This window comes from Merops nubicus, unplaced genomic scaffold (assembly GCF_000691845.1).
Source record: "Merops nubicus isolate BGI_N331 unplaced genomic scaffold, ASM69184v1 scaffold7187, whole genome shotgun sequence".
NCBI classification, from domain to species: Eukaryota; Metazoa; Chordata; class Aves; order Coraciiformes; family Meropidae; genus Merops; species Merops nubicus.
This window is the reverse complement of record NW_008620901.1, coordinates 29,399-57,135: the sequence shown is the minus strand read 5'-3', so window position 1 is coordinate 57,135 and position 27,737 is coordinate 29,399. Positions and strand designations below refer to the sequence as shown.

General features: G+C 46.3%; 1 protein-coding gene across 2 annotated transcripts in view; it reads left to right on the top strand.

Moving 5' to 3' along the window:
- Positions 1–27,737, top strand: part of LOC103776731 (gamma-aminobutyric acid receptor subunit beta-4) — a 68,649-nt gene that overhangs the window by 28,579 nt on the left and 12,333 nt on the right. For both annotated transcript variants that reach the window (XM_008944255.1, XM_008944254.1), the window contains exon 3: positions 16,612–16,832. In XM_008944255.1, coding sequence (XP_008942503.1) covers positions 16,612–16,832 — 221 coding nt within the window. The remainder of the gene's footprint in view (positions 1–16,611; positions 16,833–27,737) is intronic.

The following is a 27,737-nucleotide window of genomic DNA, read 5'->3' as shown; positions in this document are numbered from 1 at the left end:
TCAACTAAGGTATTGCAAACATGCAGCTGAGATGGAAGGTTTCTTCAGAGCTGCCAAGTGTCTGTGTCTTTCTCTGCTGGTGACTGCTGTAGTACAACTTAGGTCATGCAGCTCTTGTCACTCCGAGCCCTGGTGTGCAGGTCTGCAATGCACTGGATGCAGTTTCCTGAAGAAATCAAACTGTGGCAGTTCTGGACATGTGAAACAGCGTTGTCCTGAGAAGGAGTGTTACCTGGGGATGCAACCAGCAGTCCTCCACGGTGGCTGTGTCCACTGTCCCATGCACACTGCATTCAGTTACAGAGTCACCTTGGTGGCTTTCTCATCTCCACCAAAAGGAAGTATCTGTGCACAAACCACTTGGCTAGCTGAAGGAAAGCAACAGCACCTTGATGCTTTTTCCTTCTGCCAGAGGAGTGTTTGGAGAAAAAAAAAAATGGTTGTAGCAGGGAGGAGAGTAACTTCCAAACCACTCTAGACATAGATGCTTTGAGCTGGTCTCTTCTGCCTGCTCTGTGGCTCATGTAGATAGATGGTAAGAGTAGAAATATACTGAGCTTCTAGAAACATCTTTACAACAAAGTGGATGTCAGGGACTCATCTTATCTGCCATTTCTAGATGCAAATTTATTTTGTCTATCCTTGCAGCTGTGACATCCTGTGACTGTTGAGGCTTGGGGTGAATTTCACCAGCACTGATACAGTCTAGAAAGTAAAGAATCAGATGTAGATATTTGCTCACACCACATTACACTTTTTTTTTTTTTTTAACAGAAGTACCACTGATTGTGCTGAAAGGTCCCTTGGACTAAGGTAGTGCATGAGGACAAGTAAAACATCTGGCCTCAGGGGCACTCTGCAGTGTGATGGTAGGGGGGAGTGGATGCTCATGTTTAAACAAGCAGTGGTCCCCTTTCTGCCCAAAAGACAGGTATGGTCCTTCTGCAAGAAGGTAGAGTTCTTGTACAAAACATTTAAGAATAAAGCAAACTTGTGAAGGGGTTTGAAGTACTACCCATTCATTGGTTCTGATATCGGTTAAAAAGAGACTGTTTTGGCTTAAAATCTAGAAAATAGGTCAGTGTGACTCATATGTCAATATTTACTGCATTTATGGCAACTTGTAGAAGGGAAAAATCTTATGTGTTTTCCATAATATTTCACAGGTTATCCTGTCCTTATGACAAAATTTTCCCTATGCCCTTGGTCCTGGTGTTGCTTGACTGCAGTGACAGCCCAGTAAATTCACTGCATCTTAGAGTCAAGTTGCTAAGTAACAACCAAAGATCACCATACAGCCTCTTCAGCTGCTGTGGCCATCTGAAAGCTCGGAGCTGCACAAAGCACTGGAGTTCCTTTGTGACAGAGGTCTGAAGGACTCAGAGCATGTGTAGCAGAGCAGGCTGGTAAAGTGACAGTCCTGCCAGGTCCCTGCCACTCTATTGCCTGGAGGTGTCCTCATTTGAGATGGGACAGCTTTCTCCCTTCCCCTACAAATGGGTCTCCTATGCTTGTGCTAAAGGACTCTGGTGTTTTGAGCATTAATGATGTCCTTGAATTAAATATTTTTGTTGGCTAAATTGCTTGATTTTGCCATAGACATGGGTCAGTAGATGATGACTTGTGGAAACCTTGCTGAAACAAGCTGAGGAAAGCGCTAGACTAGAGAATCACTCTGTGCTCCTGAAGCTTTCTATTCTGCCATGCTTGTTTCTTCCAAGTGGTCCTGTGTCATTCACGTGACATCTTAATGGGAGAGGCTGCAGAAAACTCTTTGTCTGCATAACTGGATATTCCTGGTTATGGGAAAGCTGTTGGGCAGACTGGCAGTCTCATAGCTTAGATCTTGGGTTCTTCAGCACAAATAAAATATGGTGGCAATGCTTGTTGCAAATTATTCCCCCCTGTACATCTCTCCATGATGCTGTTATCCCTAAGGAGCAGCTCTGCAAGCCCTCCAGTATCACAAGTTCAAACCTCGGGAGGGCTGAGTCAACCCTGCTCCAGTACTGAGAAACAGAGTTCACATATTTTGGTCCCTAGGCAGTTTCCCAAATGAGAACATTTCTGTGCTCTTATTGAAGAAGCTAAGTGCACTCTGTGTTTCATAGGTGACTCCACCCCACGGCAGAAGTCATGCTGGAAAGGATGAGAGTCCATGGCTCTGCAGTTTGCAGCATGCTTTCAGCTGAACAGTGCTATGTATTGCAGTGCTCCATCTGGTTCCTCTATCAGCCAAGTTATCTTTAGATCTGAACATGTTAGTGTTGTGTGGTGGTGGTGTGGACCACTTCAGCTTGCACCCCAGCACTCCCGTAGTAGATAGAATTGCTACTGCAGAGAACTTTATCCAGGATAAAAATGTCTCTTCTAATTTTTTCCTGTTTAAGTTTTTATTCAGGTTTTTACACAGCCAGAACTCCCACAACCCTTATATGTATTTTTATATATTAAAAAGCTCTCTGTATTTGAGAGCAATGTTCCAAACTGCCACCTGCTTCAATAGCAGTGCTGCAGAATTGGAGAGGATTACTGCAGAATGTTAAAGTATCTTCCCACAAGTGAAAGCTTCATCCTGTTTGTTTGAAAACCAAATTAGATCTTGAGAATCTAACCTTCTGACATCCTGTCATACATAAGTTTAAAACTTCTAGCAATACTGTGTATGCACAAGAATGCCAGTACCTGAATGTAGAACCTAGATCCAAATACAAGTGCATGTGTGTCGTGTTGCTATTTGAATATGTAAAAAAAATGGGGCTATATATAGCTCTATATGTTGTGTACAGGTTAAGTGAAGGTGCCAGATACAATGGCTGAATAGATTTGCTGTTTCTGAATGCTGATAGAGGCTTCCTGCATGCTCCCTACATCTCTTGTGCTTGCTCCTACCCCTCGCAGCCTTTCTGCTATCACATTTTTCAGGCCTCTGGAGAAGATCGTGTGTGGGGACAGGAGCTGTTAATATTCTGAGTCTGTGCTGAGTTGCTAGGCTACAGAGAAAAATGAACATTCAAGGAAAAGGGATGGTAAAAGGAAGAGGATCTGCTGAGCTGTTTGGAGATCCAAAAAGGTCCTCTAGTCAGAGAAAAGAGATCGTTTTGAAGAAGGAGGGATGCATGTGGGCTGAAATGTGGGTAGTCCCTGCTGCCCTGACATAAATGGAGTATCAGGCTGACTCCAGAGAGAAAAATGTCAGAGGAGGGAGTAAAAGGCACAGTGGCCCCTTCCATGTTGCTGCCTGCAAGGTGTCCACTGCTGGCCTCCTGCTGTCTGTGCCAGGGTGGATTGGGTCACCAGGCTGGAGTATGCCCCCTTATATAGCCTTTGCCCTCTCTGCACAGGGTGTGCTGAGCTCCCCGCTGAGGCTCTAGTGACTCTGTAAGCAAACCCAAACCACACACACTGCTTGTAGATGGGACCTCATCTCCCTTTTTCACTGAGCAACCTGCACCACAGTATTTCCTTTAACACCAGGGTGACTGCAGGAGGAGGCAGCCTGTGGCTTACATCTCCTTGCCCATCCCCTTTCATGTGTTTGGAGGTCATGGTTGCACAACATGTTGACCCTTTTATCCATCAAGAGTTTGCAACTAAGGTTCAAGGGGACTTGAGGTTTTAAAATACACAAGCTCCTGCCCAAGCCTAGTTTTCCTGAGTCCCAGTCTAATTCCTGAACATAAATGCTCTTCCTTTTCAGCTATTTCCCCATAAATGAGTGTCAGCTATTAGCTGTGCAGGCTGTGAGCCATCAGATTTACCAGGTGCCTTGTGTTCCACTCTTCTGGAAGGATGGCTTTGCCCTGTGCTCCTGTTTCTGTCTGCAAGATTTCTGTTCCCTCTCAATGTTACTGGCTATATAAGAACCTTCAGAAAAATTAAACAGTGCCTTTGGGTATTTTTATTATCTGGATACTTTATTTACCGAGCTCACATGGGCCCCCTGCCAATAACTTTGTCAGCTCTGCAAATAGAGCTCCTTGGCTCCAGGACTGTTGGTCCTGCTGCTGCAGAGAGCACTCACTCATCATGGACAGAGACTGCAGCTTGTTCTCTGCCACCCAGTTGGCCGTGAAGTCAAAGTCTGCTTGCTTGTGGACTTCCAGAGCCTACTGAAATCTCCTTTTTCTTCACGCATCCTGTAAAAAGCTGGTGACTTTTCAGCAGAAACAGGAGTGTTTCATACAGCTGCATTTTGAATGCTATTGTCAGTTAACTACACTGCACCCATCCATCAAGTTTATAATTCTGCAGCCAAGACCTGGATTGCTAAAGTGGAAGAATGATAATATGGGCCATACTGTGTGCACTGCTACTGATATCAGCCTGGGCTGACTCCCTTGGCTTTACCCTGGAATAACCAAAGGCAGACTAACCCATGGATGGAGGCAAAGGTGGATTAAATCCATGATGGTACACTGCCAGCAGATCAGCCTTGACAGTAGAACAGAGCAGTTGATATCCTGTACTTTTTGGTTGTCTCAGCATGACTATACAGTGTTCTGCTCACACCACAGTTGAGAGAGTTGATTGCTACTCAATCTCACTGAGCTTATCGACGCAGGGGCCACAGATAGACCTATGAAGTATATTCATATGTGGAAGCAGTCACCCCAGATAAAGAACTCGCTCTCTGTGTGCAGGAATCTTCATGTTTATAAGTGCAATATTCTGCATCCAGTTTGTTTGGGCTTGTTGACAAGTAGACCTTGTTTTTCAAACCACTGGGCTGCCGTCATCTACCCTTAGGAGATCACCTAACTGAATCCTGTTGCTAGAAATATGTTCTGCTTTTCTGCATTTCACCTTCTATTCTGCTTACTCCAAGTTATCCTTCCTACATGATCAAACTTTTATTTCTACAGGAAATAAACACCATTCTAACCTTTTGGTCAAGCTAATCTGTGCCAGACTCGTTGAGGTGATTGTTCCACCCAGCACATATTAGTAAGCTTACATAATTTAAAGGATTTGTTTGCCTCTGGCTGCCTCCTGGGGAATGACATCTTTGTGGCAGTTTTTGGAATCTGAAATATCAAGCCTTAGTTCTCTAAGTTAGAACAGTGCCTTTAAAGCATTGCATGCCTTGATATTGTTTCAGTCTCATGGTTTCAGTCCTCAGAGCTATATATACAGTATTTAGTTTTGTTGTGTAAAGTAATAATATTGCTTCATTCATAATGTGATTCCCTGCCTATGCAACCCCAAACTGCATTGGTGGTTTTGACTGCCACAGGGATGTTATGAGCTCCACTCTTTTGTTTTTCCCCATGGAGAAAGTAATTTCTGTTTGTTACACACTTAGCACTTGTCTGAACGTATGGGGATCCCAAACTGCATCATGGAGGCAAGTTAGCAGGAGTGTCTTATTTTTACAGAGAAGAGAAAATGAGGCATAGGTAAAAGTGCCCAAAGTCCCCTACAGAATTAACATTGAGTGAGATGAAATTGATACCCAGAGCTATTTTCTAGAGTACCTAATTCCAATGGGCTACTAAGCCCCTTAACTTCTCTAGTTCTGCATTTGTTCAGCTTTCTTCCCTGTGATCTCTACAAGTCAGTGTCTGTGTAGAGGGCTGAAGAACGTCTCCTACTTGGGGTAGAGTCTAACTGGATTTGTGTCCAGTAAAACTCCTGGCAAGGTGAAGAGGTTGTTTCATTTAAGTATAAAAAAGGTACAAAGGAGTGAAAAGTTCTGGGAATGTTTTGGACAAATTATATTTTTCCATTACCACATTGCTCCTGCCAGAAAGCCTGTTGAGTTTTAACTGCTTGAAGCGAGCACCTCTCACATAAGAGAGTGAAAATTCTATGAGGATACATCCAGAGGCTGTGAAGACCCTTTGAAAATTTTTAGGGAGCATCATTGATATTCCAGCACCATCTTTTCCTTAACATAATCCAGTTTTCTTTACGCATCCTTCTAAGGGCTTTAGAAACTGATATCTTTAGTAGTTACTGTTCAAACGTCTCACTCAAATTTAATTTACTCTAATAGGCTGGTTGTTGCATGTTTAATTAAATAAAAAGTGATTATTAAAAACATTTTTGAGGTCTAATGGCTGTATATTAGATATACCCATATGTGTATGCAGGAGAACCCTGGCAACACAGGCTGTAGGACGGTAAGGGTAGTGCCAGGCAAGTATGAAAAGATGAGCTGGGAGAAGCTCATCTTTTATCCATAGGTGGAAGAGGGGAGGAGAAGAGGTGATACAGGCACCAGCATTGTCCCATGGCTTGTAGGTCTGCAGAAGGCAATTGTGTAGCATACTAGGTTAATACTAGGTTAATGCAGGCAAACAGTGGAAGGTAAAATAACCTTTCTGAAAGCACCATGTTTTCCTGTCACGGGTCAGCAGAAGCCTATGACAGCATAATCTGTTTTAAAGTAGTTAAAACCAGAAAGCTCTGAGACTCCACAGAAATAGTGTATTAATGTTTGTGTCTCACACCGTGGTAATGGGTGACCTTGAACATACCTAGGTAGAGGTTAGGAGAAAAGATGTTATGGTTAGCCTTAAGTAAATATGGTAAGAGAGAGAAATGATTTGGAAAGGCTTGATGAAGCCATTTGGAGACATCTGATGAACTAGCAGAACATGGATGTAAGCAAGAAACATTTAAGGATCTCCAGGAGAAGGTAATGGAAGAACCCATGTTACCTGCACTGTCTGGGACCCATGTCATTCCAGGGACTGAATTCATCATGGAAAACATACATTGTACTTCTCATGGAGGAAGAGTCAGATTGCCATTTTCCTGGAAGAAATGGCTCTGTTGAGGACTTGCGGCCTGAGCTCTCTCCTTGTTTAAGAGAGCATCTTACCTGTTTTTAGCTCTCTTGATACTGCAGTGGGTCCTTACCTGTTTCCAACCCATCTAGAACAAGCAGATAGTATAAATACCATCCCTTTGACTTCCTGCCTGAAAACTGGTCAGATTCATACATTGCCTTTTTCTGAACCTAATATGTGGCTTTTCTTCTCTGGCCTTAGTTGACTGTCTGAACAAAGCACGTATTTATGCACTGGTTTGGCATGGGAAGGTGCAGGAACCAGAAATGAGTCTTAGCATCTCTCATTAAGTGATTTCTCTCTGGGAAAGACCATTTCTGAAGTTATGATGAGGTCTGGAGTGAAAACTAGCTGGTGATGAACAAATGGGAAGGTCAAGCAATCCTGCTTTTGAGGGCAGAACAGGCTCTGGGTTTTGCCCACCTACAGTTTGTGGGGACTTGGGTGGGGAGACCAGAGCAGCAGGAATGGTCTGCAGTAGCTCACGGATTTTACAGCTGAAAAATAGAAACTACCGGGCATTGTTTTGTAAGAGCTTGTCTGAGGAAGATATCATGCTGCAGGTGGTGATTTTGAGATTGCTGCCTCTAACACTGAACAAGATTTCTGTTTTGCATGTGCTCATAGATCACGGGGTGATCACAGGATGATAATCATCCCTGTGCCTGTTCTGGCTTTCTCCTCTTGACCTCTACTTCTAGCAAGACTGGGGCTGTTAGGCAGATGTGGTGATGCTTCCTGCTTAGGTAGGGCATTAATATAAAGCCTTGTCATGGACAGAGTCCTGTCACTTTTAGCTTAGGATCCAGCTAGGTATATTCTATATCTTACACCTGCAGGACCAGCACCAGTTCAGGTGCTGCAAGGACAGGGCATGGCAAGAGAGAAATAGGGCAACAAAGAGACACTTTACTTGCACACCCCTAGTTCTTGAGGATATAGCTGAGACCTGTCCCAGTTTCTGGACATGCATTCAGCAATTAAATACATGCAAATTAATACTAAAGTAGATCAGATTCTTGAGGGGAACATCTTCATGCAAAGTACTTCTCAGGTCCTAAAGAAAATTGGTTCAAGAGCACAAAGACGTGCAGCACAGAAGGGCACAGAGCATATACTAGAGGCCAACCATTCCTGTTCCCTTTGACTTCTGGCAGAGAGGTTGTCGGTGGAAGGTGGTCCTCCTGATAGCCAAGTCAGTGCTGACACCTGCTTATTCAAAACCAAGGGAGGTGGAAAGAGCCTGTGGCTTTCTCACACGCTAAGCTGAAGCACAGGGAGAAGGGCAGTATCTAGTTGTCACTTTGTGTATAACTGTTTTCACACAGAACTTTAGACTTGTAAACCAGGCACTGGCTTGCACAGAAAGAGAGATTAAAAGCAGCATTTTGGCAGAATACTCTCCTTATGAATAGTACAGTAAGTACAGGAGCTGCTGCCTCCTGCCCTGAGCAAAGGTGAGAGTCTGAGCAGACTTTGTGCTCTTAGAGCTGGAAAGACTCAAGTGTTTGCTTATGTCAAATTAACTGGTGTCACTATGGTCTGGGACCCATTGATTTATCTGCATGGAAATGGACAATCCCTTATGAGGGCAAAGTAGTTTACTTAAACGAACTTGCTAAGGAAGAACTGTGGCCCTCTTGCTCTGTCCTTCATGTATTCTCCTGTACATTTTACGTTGCTCCAATCCTTTGCAACTAATTGCAGGCACATCCTGTCTCCTTCCCTTAGAAATAATCCCTCTTATTTACCCTAACCCCTCCTTAAAATGAAACATACTTGAGGACTATTTTGTCCTTTAATTTCTTTCCCAAGAATGACTGGAACAGAAGATGGTGTTTAATCATCAAAGAAGTTGAAGCCAGCAAACTGTTCATTAGTCTCTGGCAGTGGCAGCTTGGTTTTTACTAAGTCAGATGTTCCATTTTTCTCCCTTTTTCTGGAGCATCTTGGCTTTCTTAATGTTCTTTTGTGATCTTGGACAAGGAGACCATATGTCATTTGCTTATATGGAGAAGGACTTATCTTTGGTCTCTTCTCCAAAAGGAGGTGCTTTATCAAGGTCAGAGTGGAGGGGAAATGGGGAAAAAAAAGTCAAGTGGCACAGCTAGTGCTAGAGGCAAGTTGTAGACACTCCTTTATCCCTCACACCCAAAGTCCTGCAGCAGCGGAAGAGAGCTCTGCAGAAAAGTTACTGCTTCCAGTACCTTACAAGTGCTTGGTGAAACACAGCCTCCACTAGCAGTCTGGAATAGTCACCTTGATGTTCAAAGCCCCTCTGAAAGGTATCTGGGTCCTTTGTCATCCACAAAAGTGAACTAGGCAGAAGAAACATCCATCTTGCCAGAAATACTGTATTCTGAGTAAAGATTTGACTCTTCCACATACATTTTTCTGGGGTGCATTCAGAAGACTGTGGGCAGCAGGTCAAGGGAGGTTCTCCTCTCCCATCTACTCTGACTGTGTGAGGCCACATCTGGAGTATTTGGTCCAGTTCTGGGCTCCTCAATTCAAGAGAGACAGGGAACTACTGGAGACAGTCCAGTGGAGTGCTACAAAGATGATGAGGGGACTGGAGCATCTCTTTTATGAGGAGTGCTGGGAGACCTGGATCTGTTTAGTCTCGAGAAAAGAACACTTGAGAAGAGGATCTTATCAATGCTTATAAATATCTTAAGGGTGGTTGTCAAGCAGATGGAGACAGACTCTTTGCAGTGGTGCCCAATGATAGGACAGGGGGCAATGGGCACAAACTAGAGCACAGGAAGTTCTGCCTGAACACAAGGAAAAACTTCTTTACTTTGAGGGTGACAGAGCCCTGGAGCAGACTGCCCAGAGAGGCTGTGGAGTTTCCTTCTCTGGAGTCTTTCAAAACCTGCATGAACACATTCCTGTGCAACCTGATCTAGGTGAACCTGCTTTGGCAGGGGAGTTGTACTAGATAATTTCCAGAGGTCCCTTCCAATCTCTACCATTCTGTGATGCTGTAATTTCCTTTTATTTCTAATCCTGGCTTCTGAGTATTGGGTAGCATTAACACTTCTGCCTCTGGACAAGTTTAGTACTGGGAACTCTATAGATCACAGCACAAAGGAAGATGATCTGACCCAACCTGCCAATGATTTGCATCTCCCAGAACCTGTGCTGGGGATTTATGAAGCCCTCTGCCTGAGAGGGATGCTTCTGGTGACTTTCTGTTGGAGGACGGAGCTTCTGCCTGCAGCAGAAGGCTCTGCATCCTTGGGCTGTTCTTTCCTGTGAGCCCATTCCTTTTATGACTTGGACTGTGTTTTCCACATTAATGCCTAGACCTTCCAAAATACTGTTAAGCTCTTGACTTGGAGCCTTTGTAACAGTAAATTCCAGAGGCTCTGTGGAAAGTTATTTCTAATATCTTGCCTTTAGTCTGTTCTTGTGCAATAACCCATTGCAGAATGTCAGACACTGTTGTCATAGACTCAGTTGTATGTTTAACCCATGCAACGACTCTACCCCCCTTGCTGATTTTTGCCTCTATAAGAGTATCAGAGCCTTTCTAATACTTTTGAGAGTGCCTGTGGTTATTTGTGTCCTGCTCAGTAACCCTTAAGTATCTAAAAGGGAGTGGGACCCTATAAGCTTGAGCAGCATAAAGTGAAGATTATTTACTGACTTAAGGGAAGTGCTAGAGGAAATAAGAAAAGAGCAAGACTGATTTGTATTTGTTTTAAAGTGATATAAATACAGTGAAGAACTAAACTGTGGAACTCACTCCCAAAAGATTGCAGATGCCAAAGGCTGAATATTCTGAGAGATAAGAGAAACTCTCAGAAGAGAAACATTATCTTCAGTTAAGAAGGTACCAGCTCTGGCTCAGGAGTTCCTTAAGCCTCAAATAGCTGGAGAATTAACTTTCACAAAAGTGACCACATTTTGCTTGTATTTCTCCCTGATATTCTCTTTACTGTTTCTGAAGACAGGACACTAATGTTGAAGAACTTTTGATTGCACACAGTACAACCGTGTCTCCAAAATAAATGCAAGCACACTTGTAAGAACACCACTTGGGACAAATCCCATGTTGTGTTCTGCATGCTGACACAAGACTGTGCAGAAGCGTAGCTCTGAGAAAGACAACTCCTTTCTCACTGCAGTAAGCAGAAAGGGACACATGATGCTATCCTCCAAAGGGGCATGCTTGAGCCTAGGGATGCTAACAGTGTGTCACTGTGCAAAGGAGGGCCTTAAGGGGCTTTCCAATTAAAGACTGAAGTGGCTCTCTGCAGAGTGCTGCTCTTGTTACTGAGGTGCCTTAACTGGTCCTGCTCTACCCCTTGCTGCTCTTTGGTCTGCAGACGAGGAAGTCCAGGCTCCTACCCTGAACTGACTCTCTGAAGTGTTGTGTCCCTTGGTGATCTGGACATATTCCTGCACACTGCTCAATGCACATAGCTGGCCCACAAGCAACTGGCCGGATTCCTGTGTCCTCACCTAGGCTGTGGTGGCTTCATATAGTATTTGCTACCCCCAAGCACTTCAGCTTCCTTTTGCCCTTCGATTTGTCAGTGCTTCAGTGGCACAACCTGTGCTCACAGCACCAGGAGTGACCTACCCTCCTGTATTAGTCCCCTTTCCTGGACCCACATGGCCTATCACTGACTTGGCTTCCTTATACTTTTCCTTGCTCTGTATAAGTGGGTTTGTTCCCTTTAGGCTCAGATCTGGCATCCTTCTCCTGGGGCACTTCTGCCCCAAGAGGCAGCTTTGGTCTCCCTGTGATGGTTGCATCATTTCTGCTCCCAAACTGCAGAGCAGCACAAGTGGGGAAGGCTCCCGGGTGAGTCCAGGTTTGCTTTCTAAGGGTAGGTGAGCACTGCACTCCCAAAGGGACTCTGTGAGATGGAGTTGGAGGGGCTTGTATTGTAGCTGCTAATAAAGGTGTCTGGAATATGAGCCAGTGGAAATTCATTCTTGAATTCATACTAATGGTGCCAGCTTATTTCACTCTTTGTTGTGCCTCAGCTGCTATTCCCTTAGATTTATCTGCCCTGTCCTCTGAGAAGCCGGGGAGATCCCTGTGCATGCTTAACTGAATTTGTTGCTACTGGGTTTCTGCAGGAAATACTTTTCTCCATTGATGTCCCTCTCATGTTAATATTTTATCCTTTCATTGTTCAGTCATCTTACATCATCTTTGCTCTGGGGTCTCTGCTGAGTTTCAGGAAAGGCTGTAATTACTGTCATTTCAGTGTGTGAGGACGCCAAGAAAGTTCCTCTTTCTTCTCCAGGGCTTTTGTGGGCCTCTAAGTGAGCTGTCTTGCCTCCTCACAGCTCAGCACCTCTGCAACACGAGTGTCTGCCAGTTCCATGTGTTGCTCGCACCTCTGTTTGGGGTTCATCGTGCAGCAAAAAGGAGGACAGAGTAAGAAAGCAAAGCCTGGGAGCAGGGCGGGCAAGGGGCGCTGGGACTGACAGCTCACAAGGAGCTGCTCAGCAGAGTAGACTGAATGGAGGCGTGTGGAGGGGGGTTCCCACGGGGATGGTCATGGTGCCACCTCGGCTGCGTGAGGGGCTGGAGGGCGCTGCCTGGCAGAGCTCGGTCCTGCACGCAGCTGAGCCGCAGGTGTGCCCGGCGGGGCAGGGAGGGCACCGCGGAGGGGCAGGGGCTGGACAGTGCTGGGGCTGTGCAGCCCGTGAGCTACTGGGTACAGGACTGCTGGGGAACCAAGGGATCTGCCCACCACTGGGCAGAGGAGGAGGAGGAGGGAAGGGTTGCTTGTTTGGAACACACAAGCTCTTTTGGCATGAGGGGCACGTGATTTGTAGGTCAGCGAGACTCAGCAGAGCTCCTCTGAGTCTGAAACAGACTTTCCCCTTGCCAGTGCTGTTGACTACAGCGTTTCAATTCCCACAGTGGCACGCTGGTCAGGGCAGGTGCAGGCTGGCACGAGCAGTTAAGCTACAGTAGCAAAGCCTTGCTAGAGGCAGTTTGCAGGTATCTTTGGAAAGCTTGCTTTTCCTGGGGGTAGAAAAGAGAGGACCAGGTGGAGGCACATCACTTCTGGTAGTGCCCATCCTTCAGAAGGCCCCTTTCCCTTGTCCCAGCCTTTGTTTTTTTAAAAACAGAAATCTAGGTTTATACTGAACAATTTCCAGAGTTCTTTGCAGTGCAACCTGCACAGAGCTTCTGATAAAGAGCGATATCTCAGTTCCTCTGTGTTTGCCTCTCCTCCTCCAGTAGCCACCAGATGGAGCATGAGGTTGCACAGGGTAGCTTGGCACACGCATGTTTCCTCCAGCAGGGTCCTGCCTCTTCTCCTCAGTGAAGGAGGTTACCTGGTAGGGCAAGCTGGGAGCTCTTTGCAAAGCTCTCCCATCCCTGTCACAGCAGTGACAGACCCTGGCCAGACACTGGCCCTGTCTGAGCCTTTTATGGTCCTCCAGGACACAGTGGAATCCATAACAGGAATTTTGAAGCATTTTTCTTGCTACTGGAGTTGCACTGGGGCATTGTAGAGAGGGCCGAGGCTGCTAGTTTAGGGGCAAGTGGAAAGGTATACTTGCCTGCACCACCTGCTTGCTCCTCCAGCAGCAGCAGCGGCGAAAGCTGTGTACAAAGTGTACATGCCCAGAGAAAGCCCTTTGCTTATCCCTTCCACAGGTGGCAGGGAAGTTCAGCTGTGTTCTCCTGCTAAAGTGCTTCAGTGGTGAGCTGTGAGAGCTGGAGGAGTGCTTGGGCTCCGGGTGTGTCTGGTTTGTGAGCCAACTTTCTGTCTGCTGGTAATGGTGCAAAACCCAGCTTGTGGTGTATTTGTGGCATCAGTAGGCTTGTGAAGATCACTGGTTACGGGGAGATTTGGGAAAGCCTTGTATTAGCCCAATGACAGATAAAACCCTACAAGAAGGGGTTGTTGTTCAAGACTTGAAGGGAAATCAGGCTCATTACTTCTGATTCCTGAACTTATGAACCTCAGCATGCATAGACTCCATCTGGCCATTCTGCTTCTGCAGAACAATGTCATCCTTGGTCATTATTTTGTATGCCTCTGAGAGGAAGGCTATGATGAAGATTTCATCAGCTCTGGAGCCTGGCCAGGTGCTGATGCTAGGTTGTCATGTGGGTAATTCATAACTGCCTGACCATGCTATGGGGTATGAAGGGAAAGGAAAGCTCACTGCTTTCTCTCCTGAGTACTGCTCCCTCTCACCTGCTGTAGTGGGCCATATCAATGCTTCCTCCATCCCCCTGGTCTGTCCCCTGTCCTCTCCCAGGTGCCTGGACACAAAGCATCCCTCTTCCCCATGGTTTGGTGCTGTGCGTGGGCACAGCACATCAGCAGCACCTGTCCTCCCAGGGAGGACTAAGCTCTGTGGGGTGCACACTTGTCTTGCTCTTTTCCTTCTGCCCAGAAATCCTGCCCACTCTTTAACCATTGTTGATGGGGTAGGCAAAACAGGAGGAGTGGAGTACAGGAATCAACAGAGAGAGGGACTGAAGGAAACCTCAGGCATTAGATGAACCATGATTATCAAGTGCTTCAGATTTCCATGACACTGCCCAGAGAAATCTATTGTGCTCGGAAGCCCAGGAAGATGGAGAACAGAGTTCAGCCCAGGGCTGGGCTGACTATTCTTCCCAAGAAAGGTAGGTGAAGAACATCAACAGATTGATGGCCAGTGTAGAGGCTTTTATTTCTGCACCCTTCTGAGCTTGTTCCCATCAGTCCTGGAAATGCTGTTTAGAAGGTGTATCTCTTGGTGCTGATGCCTGTTCTCTTTGTAAGCACCTTGCCCGTTTTGTCTTCTGGAGATCAGTGCCACTTCTTTTCTGCTGCTGCTTGATGGCTGGCAGGAGCCTGCAGTGACAGCAGGGTGGCCTGGTTAGGGGTGAGGTGTTGCAGGGCTCTGTCAAGGATCAGGAAAATGCAGGTCAGTGAAGCTGCTTGCCAAGTTGTGCGGGTGGAGTTCTCAAGGGAGAAACGATGGAAATGATGCCTCTGTAGCTGAGTTTCCCACAGACAGGAAGAGATTCTGTTGCCAAGGAGGATAAGAGGCTCCAGTAACTCAGGTGCTCTGCTCCTCTGCTCTCACTGCAATGCAGGTCCCAACCCCCTGGGAGGGGTACCAAGTAGAACATTTCCTTTGCAGGGTCTTGACCAAAATGAAAATGTTTGTGTCCCCGATAGATGGACTGTGAGGCTTCTGAGGCAGGAGTTTAGCAGTCCTTTAAAAAGCAAAGCAAAACAGTTTCTTGGCCAGAAAGCTGTCACTGTGGTTTTGTTCTTATCAATATAACACAAAAAGTGACAGATACAGCTTTTGTATCCAGTCTGCACCACAGATTTACTCTGTGACCTTTCAGATACATATGTGGGTCTAGATTTCTGAATCATAGTTAGATACCCAAAAGCTGGCATACCCATAGTGTGGGATTATTTGAGCTTGTTTTCAGAGGTGTTAATCAAACCTGGCTTTGAGTGAAGTCAGTGGGAGAAGACAAGCAGGCAGGATGCCTCTGTGCCCAGCCCAGACGTTAGTGCATGAATAAGGTCCTCACCAGCCCCTTGCAGGGGGATTTTGGATTTTGCAAAACAGAAATTACTGTCGTGCAAATCTATGTGGTCAAGAGTATTGCTGTGGCACGGTGGGTATCTACTTGGGAAGAGACAATGTGTCTGTGGCCCCACCTCTTCTGGATCATGCATTTGTGAAAATGTTTTTTATTTAAGGACTTCTGAAAAATCACTGACTTCTGTAAGGCCACTACTAGCAAGACCTACAGCTGCTTCCTAATCAACATCCTCTTATTTTAATGCTAGCTGGTTTACCCTCTAAAATCTTGTCTTCTAGTCTACTTAAGACCTGTTGTGAGAATGTTTTCTGTCATCGGTGTGTGCAAGACCCCTTCCTGTACTATTTGCTTACTTGAGAAGAAATAATTGCTCTTCTAGTCTGATGTCAGAATACTGCGTCTCTGAACCAGCTGATCTGGGGCCTCTGGATCTCTCCTGGATGTGCTATTACTGTCCAGCAGCTAGTATGATTTCTGCAGAGCTATGGTTGTGGGCCACCAGACAGCTCTCCCTTGCCCTCTATAAAATTTTTGTCTTAGCAACTTTAAGTGTCAACTTTTTACTGTTGAACAGGAGAGGAGCAGGAGATACGTATGGCATTGTACTAGCTGGGGACGGTCACAGTCCTGCCCCCTCACCAGCGGATCATGCTCCACTGGTGACAGATTTCCTCCACATATGTCCCTTCCTGAGAATTGCAATGAACTCCCAACTTAGCTCACATAACAAGGCAAGCACTAATAGTTTGTCATGGCTGGCCTCAGTTGACTTTGAAACCTTAGCCTCCAGGCAAGATTCTCCATGTGCCCTTGGGAATCTCCTGAGTTTCAGCACAGTATAAAATTGGCTTTTATCAACTGTGTGGTAACAAGCAGGGGCTGAGCGCGACTGCATTTCATCCAGACACCTTGATGTGACTTAACTGGGAGATCAATCCTTGAAGTCTTTGCATGGTGTAGCCCACTGTTGATTGACAACCTTTAGTGCTGTCATAGTCCTAACTTCTACTAGATTTGTAGCCAAAACAAAGTTTTGTTTGATTGGAGTTATGTAATGTCATTTTGTCCCCTACAAATCTCAGTATTGTTTCCATTTTCCCAGAACAAAGCACAGTTCCCCCAGCTGGTGCAGATGTAGATACAAACTTTAGGGTGCCAAGGAATTTGGAGAACCACCAAAGGTTTTGGCAGTGGCAGTAGTGAAGGGACTGAGTTACACCCCTACCCTGGAGCCAGGCTGATGTTTGCATGTTTCCCTCCCAGGATTACACCATCACCATGTACTTCCAGCAGAGCTGGCGGGACAAACGCCTGGCATATAATGACCTTCCTCTCAACCTGACCCTGGACAATCGGGTGGCTGACCAGTTGTGGCTGCCTGACACCTATTTCCTCAATGACAAGAAGTCCTTTCTGCATGGAGTGACGGTGAAAAATCGCATGATTCGGCTCCATCCTGATGGGACTGTCCTGTACGGCCTGAGGTAAGTCTAAAGGGAACCTTGGCTGATTGTGGTCGAGAATGATCTCTCATCTAAACTTCCTCCCATTTCCAAAGATATTCTGGTAAAGCAAGGACCCAAAAGACACTCAAGTGTTGCACAGTTTTAAGTGTCCGTTCTTTCTCCAAGCTGGAAGTGGTGGTTTCCTTCAGGTCTCCAAAGTTTCCTGTGCTGCTATAGACAAATGTTGGAGATGGAAGTAGTCTGCTCTGAGCATTTCAGGTCACTGTCATTCATGTTGTGTAACACTTCCATTCAAAACACTCATTTTCAGTTCCTTATAATTTTCTGCAAGTTTGGACTATAGAGATGAGACTTCATTACTCTCCTATCTAAGGCTAAATTTCTGTACTGTTGGAGTGAAATCACTTTAGTAATTTTTGAGTATGAGGTAGGAGACATGCTTATGTACAGTTAAAGAAAAAAATCTCTTTATCAGAGCAATTCTGAAGAGTGCGGCTTGAACGTTTATATCTAGTAAGGGAATAGCCCTCAGTGAAGAAGCTTCTTGTGGTGTCTGGAATAAATAAATGTAGTCAAGTTCACAGACTTTGAAAATGCTGTGCTTGTGTGTGGTGGAGGCAGCAAAGGTTGGCTGTTTTATCTGGATGTGTGGAGATGCCAGGGTAAGAAAGTTAAGTGGAGGGGACAGAGGGCTAAAAAAGGGCAGTTTGCAGCTATAGGGATGAGTGAAGGTTTTGGATGCTGTAATTGAAATCTAGGCAATCTAAACAACCCTGTGTTTGTCTGCTTTGAGTTTTTTTCCTAGGTTGATTTTTTTTTTTTTTTTCATTTTTGACTACCAAAATTCACAGCTGGTGCTTTAGACCTGCCTCCACATTTACAAACGATTGCAATAGCAGCTCTGGGCTTACGTCCCAGTGCAGCAAAGGGGCAGGAAAGACCTTTCCCCTCCAAAGAAGGTACACCCACCCTTCCCATTTACAGTATCAGCTCCTCTGCTGCTTCGTGTTTTGTGGCAAAGTCTGTCTTGCTATGATTGTTTTCCACCTCTTTAAGTAGCAGGGCTGTTTTGGGGAGAGCAGGACTGGTGTAGGCATAGCAAGGTAAAAGGCTGCCCAGGGCACCATCCTGCCAGGGCAGCAAGGTGGCCGTGCGCTGTGTTCCCCCGGTAGCAGGGGCCTGGGAAGCCAAAAGAGCAACAGTCGCTGCTAGTGCCGACGGACAGGCTGAGGTACGTGGAGGGATGCGAGTACTATTTTTTCCTTTCATTTAGTGCATGCCTCTTGCTCCAGGCCCAGAGACAGAAAAAGGTGCAACAAGCCCAGCTTTGTGACTCTGTCCCAGTTCTGCCTCTCCCTTCCCAGGACAGGTGCATCCTTCTCTCTGTCTTGGGCAGGTGATGTTGTTTGGCTGAGACTGCTGTCTTCCCACACACCCCAAACTTTCTCACTGTGTTAAAACAAGAGTGAAGGCCAGGCAAGAAGGTACTTTGACTTGGGGTAGGTAGGAGCATAAATTCAGCCTGTTGGGAAGGAAAGGGCAAAGAATGCTGTGAAGCTCAGGCTGCTCTTTACTGCTGAGCCAGCTCACCTGAGCATAGAGCTGCCTCCCCCAGGCTGGTGGGAAATCTTTGCACACACCTGCACAGCAAAAGAAGAAGAAATGCTAGTATATTTTTATCCACCATCTTTTAGTCAGCTTAAATAGTGAGCAGTATGAACCCTGTGAGCAGCACAAGTGACAGTCAGTGACAGTCCTTGGAGGGTTTGCACTCCAGCTGGCTCGGGCTGGGACACTGTGCGAGCACCTCTTGCACTGTCCCTTCCCCTGCCATGGGGCCCAGCAGTGTGGGAAGGGGAGCTCAGCTCCCTTGCATGACCTGTGTGGATGAGTGAGATGAAGAAAATTGCATCCAGGCCAGAAGAAAGAAAAGCACAGCTGTTTGCCCCTGTGATTTCCAGGGCCATAGTAAGAGGTGCCTGTGTTGGGTTAAGTTTTGCCTGATTGTCCTAGAAGCTGCTCTCTTGCCCCTGGAGAAAATGGCAATTGCAAAAATGAAGCACTGATAAACTGTAGCTTCTGTTCCTGAACTGTACCTCAGGTCTGGGTGGCTGGCTTTTACTGTCCTGAAAACACTGGGATTTGGGGGGGTAAACCAGATGCCCTGAATGCTTAAAATACCTCTAGCTTTATTCATAGTGGAATAGGCAATGATTTCTTTAGGGCTGCTTTCTGTACTGGCTCCTACACCTGCAGTTTTGCTGACAACAGAAGTACTAGGTCCAGTTTTGCAGGTGCAAATAAATGTGATCCTATTCAAAGATACACAGCCACTTGCACAGCAGGTGTAAGCAAGTTAGAGAATAGGCATTGAATATTAACCTGTGTTCCCATTATCTTTTTAAAACACACCCATGCTTGTCCTACAAACAGGAAGAAAAATGCATGTCCTACCTGTATTTTGAAGCCCATTTTTTTCCTTTTCCTTTGTTTTTTAGAAGTATTCATAAAATGGAGTTGCCCTGATGGAAGAAGGCAATTTCTGTTTGCTTTCCTTTGTTTGCCTGTTTGTTTTTCTCCAAGCAAGGTACCACAGCTCTTCTCCTGCTACCTTCTCACCAGCCACTTCCCCCTCCTTTGAGCTGCTCCTGTAGCAAAGTGACTCAATCATGTTATTTGTGGCACAACAGTCATTTTTCTTTCCAGCAGTCTCTGATGTCAGAGACTGGGGATGATAACACCCTCGCAGGCCCCTGCCTTCCACAAGTACTCAAGTGATTGGCATGATTTGGCTCAGGTGCTGGATCAGACCCCAGTGTCCCAGTCAGCTTACATCGAAGTCAATGGGTATTGTGTTTCTGACTTCAGTGAGAACAAGATCAGGCTTCATATAACTTGTTTGAGTGAGTAAATGAAGCCCCTTATTCCTCCATTCCACTCCATTGTGAGAGCTGTGCATCAGCAAAACATATGCTTGGTTTTGGTAGAATTAACAAATTAATGGAGGAAGGGAGTGCAGCAGATGTAATATAGCTGCATCTTAAGGAAGTGTTCAATACAAAAGCTTACTCCAAAATTAATTCCCATTGGGCTCATATTACAAGCTGGTTGCCAACAGAAGGAATACATCAGGGGCAGTGGTGCTGGGCTGCTGTGGGGCTGGAGTCAGGCCTGGTGTTCCCCACCCCCTTCCCCAATGAGCTTGCAGATGGCATAAATCTCAGAAGGCCAAATAGGGTCCTGGGGTCCAAAGCAAGACACTCATCTCAGCAAACACGAAGTGGGATGGGAGGATGTAAACCAGCTTTGCTGACAGGTTTTTTGGGAGGTGTAACCTGGCATCACGGTGCCTTTACTTGCCTGGTCCCCAAACACCTTGCAGGAATTAAAAGTGCCCATGAAGTGTAGGAGAGCTGCTCACCTGTGACACACAGTAGGAAAGTGCTAAAATGATGTGGAAAGTCTGCAGTTTGAAGAGTGCTTACAGGAGCTACCCACAAAGACAAAGCAATCCACTATTGGGTAATGGAGGGAGGAGGATGAAACAGTGAGGAAAAGCTGGGTAGCATTAACTGAATTTGATATATTTTTCCTCCTAATGGCTTTTTATCAGAAATTGCATTGATTTCATCAAATTTTAAACCAAAAAATAGACAGGAATTTTTCCTTTAAGAAAAAGCATTTCAGAGAATGTTGATGTTTCATTGCTAACTTTATGCAGAGAATTTTTCATTTATGTCAATATTTTCCTACCACTACTGACATCTGAGTAACGTGATCATCAAAGGCTTCCTATGGACCTTCAGAGGCTGTCTAGTTCACCTCTGCCACAATATCCAATAAGCTTTACTTTATCACATATACAAGCTACACATTACTGTATGAGACTTTTATTTCCTTTTCTGGACCATGTAGCATCCATTTGGTAGTGAAACAAGTCGACACGTCAAATGCTGATGTCATCACTATTTTGCTCTCTGTTTTGAGAGACCTAAAAACAGAAACAACTGTAACAGTGCTGAAATTATCACATGGTAATTTGAAATCATATTTGAAACCAGCTTTAAAATATCCTCCGGGGAAATCTTGAAGCTATTTGATTTCATTCTGATTATTCTGATTATTCTGAACTCCAGCAGAACAGGTGCTCTGAGGAGCCCAGAGTGTTCCCCTGAGCTCAGGGGGGGCGGGCGGGTTGGGGTGCTGGAAGCAGGGGGAAGCCCAGTGGACAGCAAGTGAGATGCAGTGCCTGGCTGGCGAGGAGCCCAGGCACAGTGAACTGAGCAACTGAAAAACTGCAGAGGAGTTTGACGACAGAGACTAACTCCTGTGTAGAGGGAATGAGGGAACTCCTCCTGCGAAGGTGCTAGTGGTGGTGGGGAGCATGTGCGTGTGTGCTGTGGGGTTTTTGTCCTGTCCATGGTCACTGCAATGAGGTGTGTTTTAGAGATGAGGCAGTTTGGACTCATGCAGAGGTGCCAAGGCACAGCGCGGCTCTGAGCCCAGCGAGTGCTTTCCTGGGCAAGCAAACCCCTGCTATTGTCACCAGCTGAAATACCTGCTCAGTGTTTAAAGTAAGGGGGACAGAATCATCATACTTCAAACAGCTCAAACTTCACGGTTTGAAACTGAAAGAAGCTGAGTGTATCTGCTTGGGCAGCTTTTTGTGGGGTAAGTTCCCATCAGTCAGCTGCTCTCTGCAAAGTAGCAGCTCTGAGGAGACATCAGCTCTTGCATTTCAGCACACTACTGCTGAACTGCTGGTGGACCAGATATTGTTCCTGAGCAACGCAGCAGCCAGAACACCACTTGCAGCTCACCTTACACAGGGAAGCAATGCAGGTTAACAGGTGTATGTTAGGCATCCCAATTTCTTGCCCGTCCACCACCAGGTACTTGGTCAGAGTCCCCCGTGCCACCCTGGTGTGCAGTGCCTCCAGGGCTGCCCTGCACAGTCACCATGCCTGGGGCTCTGCTGGAGCTCATCTTGGGGACTTCGTATCTCTCATCTCCAGTCTGCATCTCGATCAGGACCCAGCCCTCTCTATATTACATTCCTCAAGTCTCTGCCTGGGGTTATTGAGCTCTCTATCTGATAGAAAGGTACCTTGAGCTCCTGTCTCACTTGAAGCCTGTTCTTTGCAGCCATGTCTGCAGCCATGTCCTTGTCCTCTCCATGGGTGTTGTCTGATATTCTGCAAGGATATGACCTGATGGGTTAAGACTGAGGAGCTTTTTCCATAGTGAGACCACTGAGCAATTTTCTTGTCCCATCTCACAGGCAACTTTTGCTTTCCTTTCCCTCCCTTAGAGTTTTTTTCTGGAAATGGGAGAGGTGATTCAAGCTCTACCCTGTCTTTAATATCTCTACCTGCTCCCTCCACAGGTTTGGCAAAGGCAACAGAATTCTCTCCTTTTGCAGCTTGGATGCAAAGCGTTGGGCTTCTACCCATACAGCTATGCCCTTGGAGCTAGTCATGCAGCCTTGTACTGATCCCACTACGGAGCTCTGCTTTGGGCCAGCTCCCTAGCACAAAGATGTGGGGGTGGGAAAAGAGTTTGTTAGGTGGGTAAGAGGAAATCAGAATTTAATTAGGAGCTCAGCTCCACAGTTGAGGTCAAGGACAAATCCCCTTCAGCATTTTTGTCTCCTAGAGTCAGGATGAGGGACTTAGCTGGAAACACTGGAAAGAAGTTTAATAATGTGGAATTTCAGAATAATCTTAGAAGCTGTGGAAGAAATCTGAGTTCACTAAAACAGGACAAAGAAGCAAGCTAGAGCTGCTTCTCCATCTTTAATGTTCCAAGAACAGAGGTAAGGATTATCAGAGCCTGGCTGGAATTGCTGCCTGTGCTACATTTCCTATAAATCTGACTTGTTTATTAGCAAAAGCAGAGGTCAAGGAGCATTCACAAAGAGCTGATTCCTACTGTGTCCTCACAGATCACTGAAATAGCTCGAGTGCCCTGAACCCCTGACTCACCTTGACAGCACCTCTTAGTCTTCCTGTTTATCCTGCCACCAGCCACCAATCTGAGCCCATCTCTGGACCCTGTCTATTCTTTGCCAAATCGCATAGGTTTAAGCTGTGGGTTACTGTTTTATTAGTTTGACTTCATCCCAGCCTGATGTTGTTGAAGTAAGAGACCTCCTGCTCCATTAAGTGCAGGTCATTGTTGCCTAAAGCAGCCATAACAAATTAATCTCTTTTTAAACAAATTTCATTTGGGTCTCTCTTGTTCCCCAGTCCAGTTGACAATTTGCCAGGCATTTGGAATAGGATAAAAAAACAGAAAAACAAAACCTTGCAACCAAGACAGCTCTGCTTTGCATTCTCCCAGGCTGGAAAAATGGTTTGTTTGGATGACTGGTACCCTGAGTACTAGTTTAGAAGAGCTTTTTTTTCTCCTCCCCCATCTGAGTGCAGTGCATGCTGCTTTTTCTCAAAGGATGCCTATGCAAGCACAGATGCTTTTGGAAACAGAGTGACCTTAGCAGTATTGTGCCAAGGCTTGTGGAGTCAGTTTTAGGCAAACAAACACAAGGGGAAAATATTCCATATCCTTGCCTTGCTCTTGGTTCTGACATGACCTCCAGGAGTTTGCAAAGATCAGCCTGTGTTAAAAGAATGGCAAAATTCACCATGGGTTTATAAATCCCTCCAGGCCCTTCGAAATTTGTGCTTACTGCCAGGCAGAAGGTGACATTTGCCAGCATGTTTTTTATGACTGCCTTTGAGAATGTACAGAGTAAAAATTCAATTTTGTTCTTTTCCTGTGTTCAGCAAAACAGCAATTTTGACTCTGTCTGCTCTCAGTCACCAGAATTCCCTTAGAGTTTAACTTGCTCCATGAGACAAGCCTGCACAAGTCCTGAAAGACCCAAGCTGCTTCCATCCACTCTCCTTACTGCTGCAAACTGTTGTGAACTTTGGGAGTCTATATTCTGGGGGGACAGGAGCATCTTCACATTATTGGGAGATCTGAAATCCAAAAAGTTGCAACCTGCAACTGAAAATGTTTATCTTCTGCTGTGAGAGTGTTTATGTTAGTCCCTGCACAATGACAGTTAATCCATAACAGAAAAATAGGGTAAGTGCCTGAACTGCTTGCTCTGTCTTCCCTTGAATTAGGAAGGCAATGGTTGGGGCTATTTGTGTGATATTCCTCCTATTCTCATCCATACTGAATTTTAGGCGGCATCCTTTTGAAGCCAAGGTACAAGGGAACATTCCTGGACACTGGACACTGGACATCAGTGACCCAAACAGTCACTTTGTTTGCTGGGTTTGGTCTATGTCCATGAATGTGCTTTTGGGCATTTCCCAGTTAGATCAGAGCAGAGGCTGGTAATCATTTTCAGTAGGCATTTTGCATGCAGCCAGACCCTTTTCCTGAAGGGTAGGAATTAAAGCTTACACATTCTGTACTAGTTGTCACTGGCCCCAGAAACCAGTGCCAGACATGTTTGGTTTGCTGGCATATACAGTTACGGTGCAGTGTCTTATGTTGTAAAGATGAGCTTAAGCAGAAAGGGACCCCACTTGATTTAGGTACCCCTCAAAAAAAGTCTTTCCCACTCTGTCCTCCTTAGAGAGTCTAGACCTGCTTCTTTTGAAATCAGATGGTATTTTGGGGATGTAATTTTTTGCCCCTTAGATTGTAGCTGGTGAATTTAGTTCTCCCAAAGCACTGGAGATGATATAGACGTTAAATGTGTGTCTGAGGGCCTTCAGAGGTGAAGTCTGATGGAGCGAGATCTGGCCAGGGCAGGAGCTGAAAGGGCAGCTACCTTGGAGGCAGCCACAGGATAAGGAGGAGGTGGAATGAAGACATTCAGCTACAGCAGGTTTTAATAGCAGATTGGAGCTCTGTGCTGCTATATGTCTGTGAACTTATATAATAATTCTAAATAAGACAGAAAAAGCCATTAATAAACAGTGATGAGGAGATTCAGAAAGGGAATGAAATGGATGATGGTTTTCATGTCAGAGAACTGAAATATTTGTGGAAATATGGTTTGTAGAAACTTGAGCATTCCCTCTTGAGCTGCAGCTGTGGTGGGACAGTCCTCTGCTGCTGCAGAGCAGGCGGCGGCAGAGGGACAGCAGGCTGAAGTTGCATTGCCCTTTCTGTGCCAGCATCTCTCTTGTCAATACAAGCTTCTGGTGGGTAGAGATTTCCTCATTGTAACAAATAGAGACCTATCACTCACCTTGTGTGACTTAAAGCTTCATGTTGAAGGATGATTTGCAGAGTGAGGCATTCATACTACTTTGGCTTCTGCTTGGATCCACTGCATGCTGGCCCAGAAAGGGGCCCTCCATCAACCCACAGCCTGCCAGGGCTGCTCCAATGAATGCCCCCCCCCCCCTTTTTTTTTTTGGTTTCTCCACAGCCCTGTCTCCCCCAAGACAAACTGTTTCCACCTGCCAGCCGTGCAGTAGAGTAGCAGCACAGTGAGGACTTGGTTGTTTGATAGCAACACTGCCTACAGACCTTAGGAGAAATTACTAGGGCAAGGGCATGAACATCTTATCTACTTTTTTTCGTGAGGAAGGAGGTGTAAAGGCTGTGACACGTGAGAGGCCCATGGGGTGGGCAGAGCTTGAGGGGGCCAGAGGAGCTGGAGGGGTGGTGGTGGTGGCTGGGCTCAGCAGCTGGAGGGAGCAGGCAGGGCTGCTCCACTGAGCGCATCACGCCAAGCGCGGGCGAGCCTCTCCCCTCCGCTGGGCAGTGTCGCTCTGAATTGATGTCAAAGCAGATGAGATTTCACACCACACAAATTTTTGAATTTAAAAGGGGAGGGAGGTGGGTAGAGAAGCAGGAGAGGAAGAGGGGGAGGGAGAAGATAGAGCCTGCCCAGGCACCAGCACCTCTTGCTAAAGCCACGGGGAGGGTGGCAGGCATCCTTCCCCGGCATTCCCTCCAGCCTCTGTGCTCCCTGCTCCCTTTCACTTGTGTTGTGTCTCCTGCAGGCAGCGTGCTCTGTCTAGAGCTGTTTACAGGGCAATAGTTTGTTCTTTGTTTCTTCATCTCCTTTCTCACAGAGTGAGTATCCACTCCTCCTCTGCTTCTGTCTTTTAACCTCTTGTACTTCTCCAGGTTTCCTTCCTGAGGGTGCGTTACCTCTTGCTTCCCCTGATCCCTCTCTTCTGTTCCCTTAGCCTGGTGGCCTCCTGTCCTTCACTATCTGTTCTCCTGTCTCTCATCTCCACTCCCATCTCCCCTATCAGTGCTCATGGCATCATCACTCTCTGATCCTCTCCTCATTTTCCCACCTCTTACTTTCATTCCACCTTTATTGCCCATTAACCCTGTTGAGACACCCAGGAGCTTCTTAGTGTCAATGCCCTGCATCTCTCTCTCCATCTAGTCCACTCCATTCTGTGTTCTGTGTGCCAAGCAAACGCATCTCTTCACACAACAGCTCAGAGTATATCAAGGTGATATGTTTATACCCATCAAAGCATGAGGCAGAAGGTTGGTCCTGTGGACTTCTGGACCAGAGATGGCATGTGCTGTGACCCCGAAAGGTTGCTGGGATGCCTGAGGTTTGCTCCCATTCCCCTTTTGCTTTGAGAGGTGAGTGGAATCTCTCATGGCCTTTATGAGTCCCACCTGCCCATGCAGCCACCAATGGAGCTAGAGAAATTTCTTGTTGACCTCTCTAGGAGCAAGTGAATGTTGAATTAGTCATAGAGGCCACAGGTGGACATTTCACCAACAGTGGCAGCTGCTGCGTAAAGTAATAACAGGGTTGTGATGCTGTGGGTCACCCACGGACTTCAAGCAGGATATGCCAAATGGAAGCTGGTGTCCAGGATTCTTTTTGATATCAGAAGTCTAAAGGGTTAAACACACCCTTCCTTTCTGGGATACCACTTGCTTTATCCCAAGTAAGGTTGGGATAGGGGTTTAGGAAGCCCAGAGGCAGGACCTGAGCTGAACCTGGTGCCCCAGACCAGCTGCCCCTCACACCTTTTCATGTTGCAGGAGCCTCACATCCTGTGTCCTGTGGTGCTAGTGTCCCCAGGCTTGCCAGCTGTACCTCACTGTGGGTACAGCACTGTAGCTGAAATGCTCCGGATGAGCAGGTGGCTACAGCCCCAGACAGATGGGTGTGGCTTTGCTACTTCTGTGACAAAACCAGAACAAAACCCTCACCATAGATGGACCAAATTCTCACCTGCCCAAGCAGTGCTACACGCGCAAATCACCAAGAGTTTGGGACCTGCAGCCAGCTGGAGTGTATCCGGAGGATGCTGAACTATGTGGTGTGCATACACCTGCCCTTTAATCAAAAGAAAGAGAAATTATCTGGCTTTTGAAGATAGATGCCCTCCTAATCTTGTTTTTCTCCTCTCTGTCCTGCTTGTCCTGAGGTTCTCTTCTGTTTGAACCAACAGGGCTAAATTCTGCCCTAATGTAAATGTCTGCTGATACAAATTGGTGTGATTTTGCAAAAACCATTGGCTTTGGATTTATGCTGGCTGTTAGTATGAGCAGGATTTGGCGCATGGAGCGTGATAGCCATAGCTCACTGTGTCGTGCTCTGCATTTCCAACCAGCACTGCAGGTGATAAGCAAATCTTGTGGAGAGGCAAGAGGGTCCCTCTCATGCCAAAAAAAAGCTTCCCCTGGATGTCCTTTGTGTAGCCAAGTTAGCCAGACAGGCTGCAGTTTTGGGATGGACACTGTGGAAGGGTTTTAGCCCACAGGATCCCACAAATGGGGTGAAAATTTTTCATTTACTACACTCCTGCATCTCACACTTTAGGGAAAAGAGGGAAGTGCATTTGTAGCTGCTGCTTCCCGTGGGTGCAGTACAATGCACCCGGCATGTGCGGCGCAGAGGGTGAGTCAGACCTTGCCTGCCCCTGGGGTCCCTGCGCCTGGCCGGGGCGGGCTCTGCACCTGCCC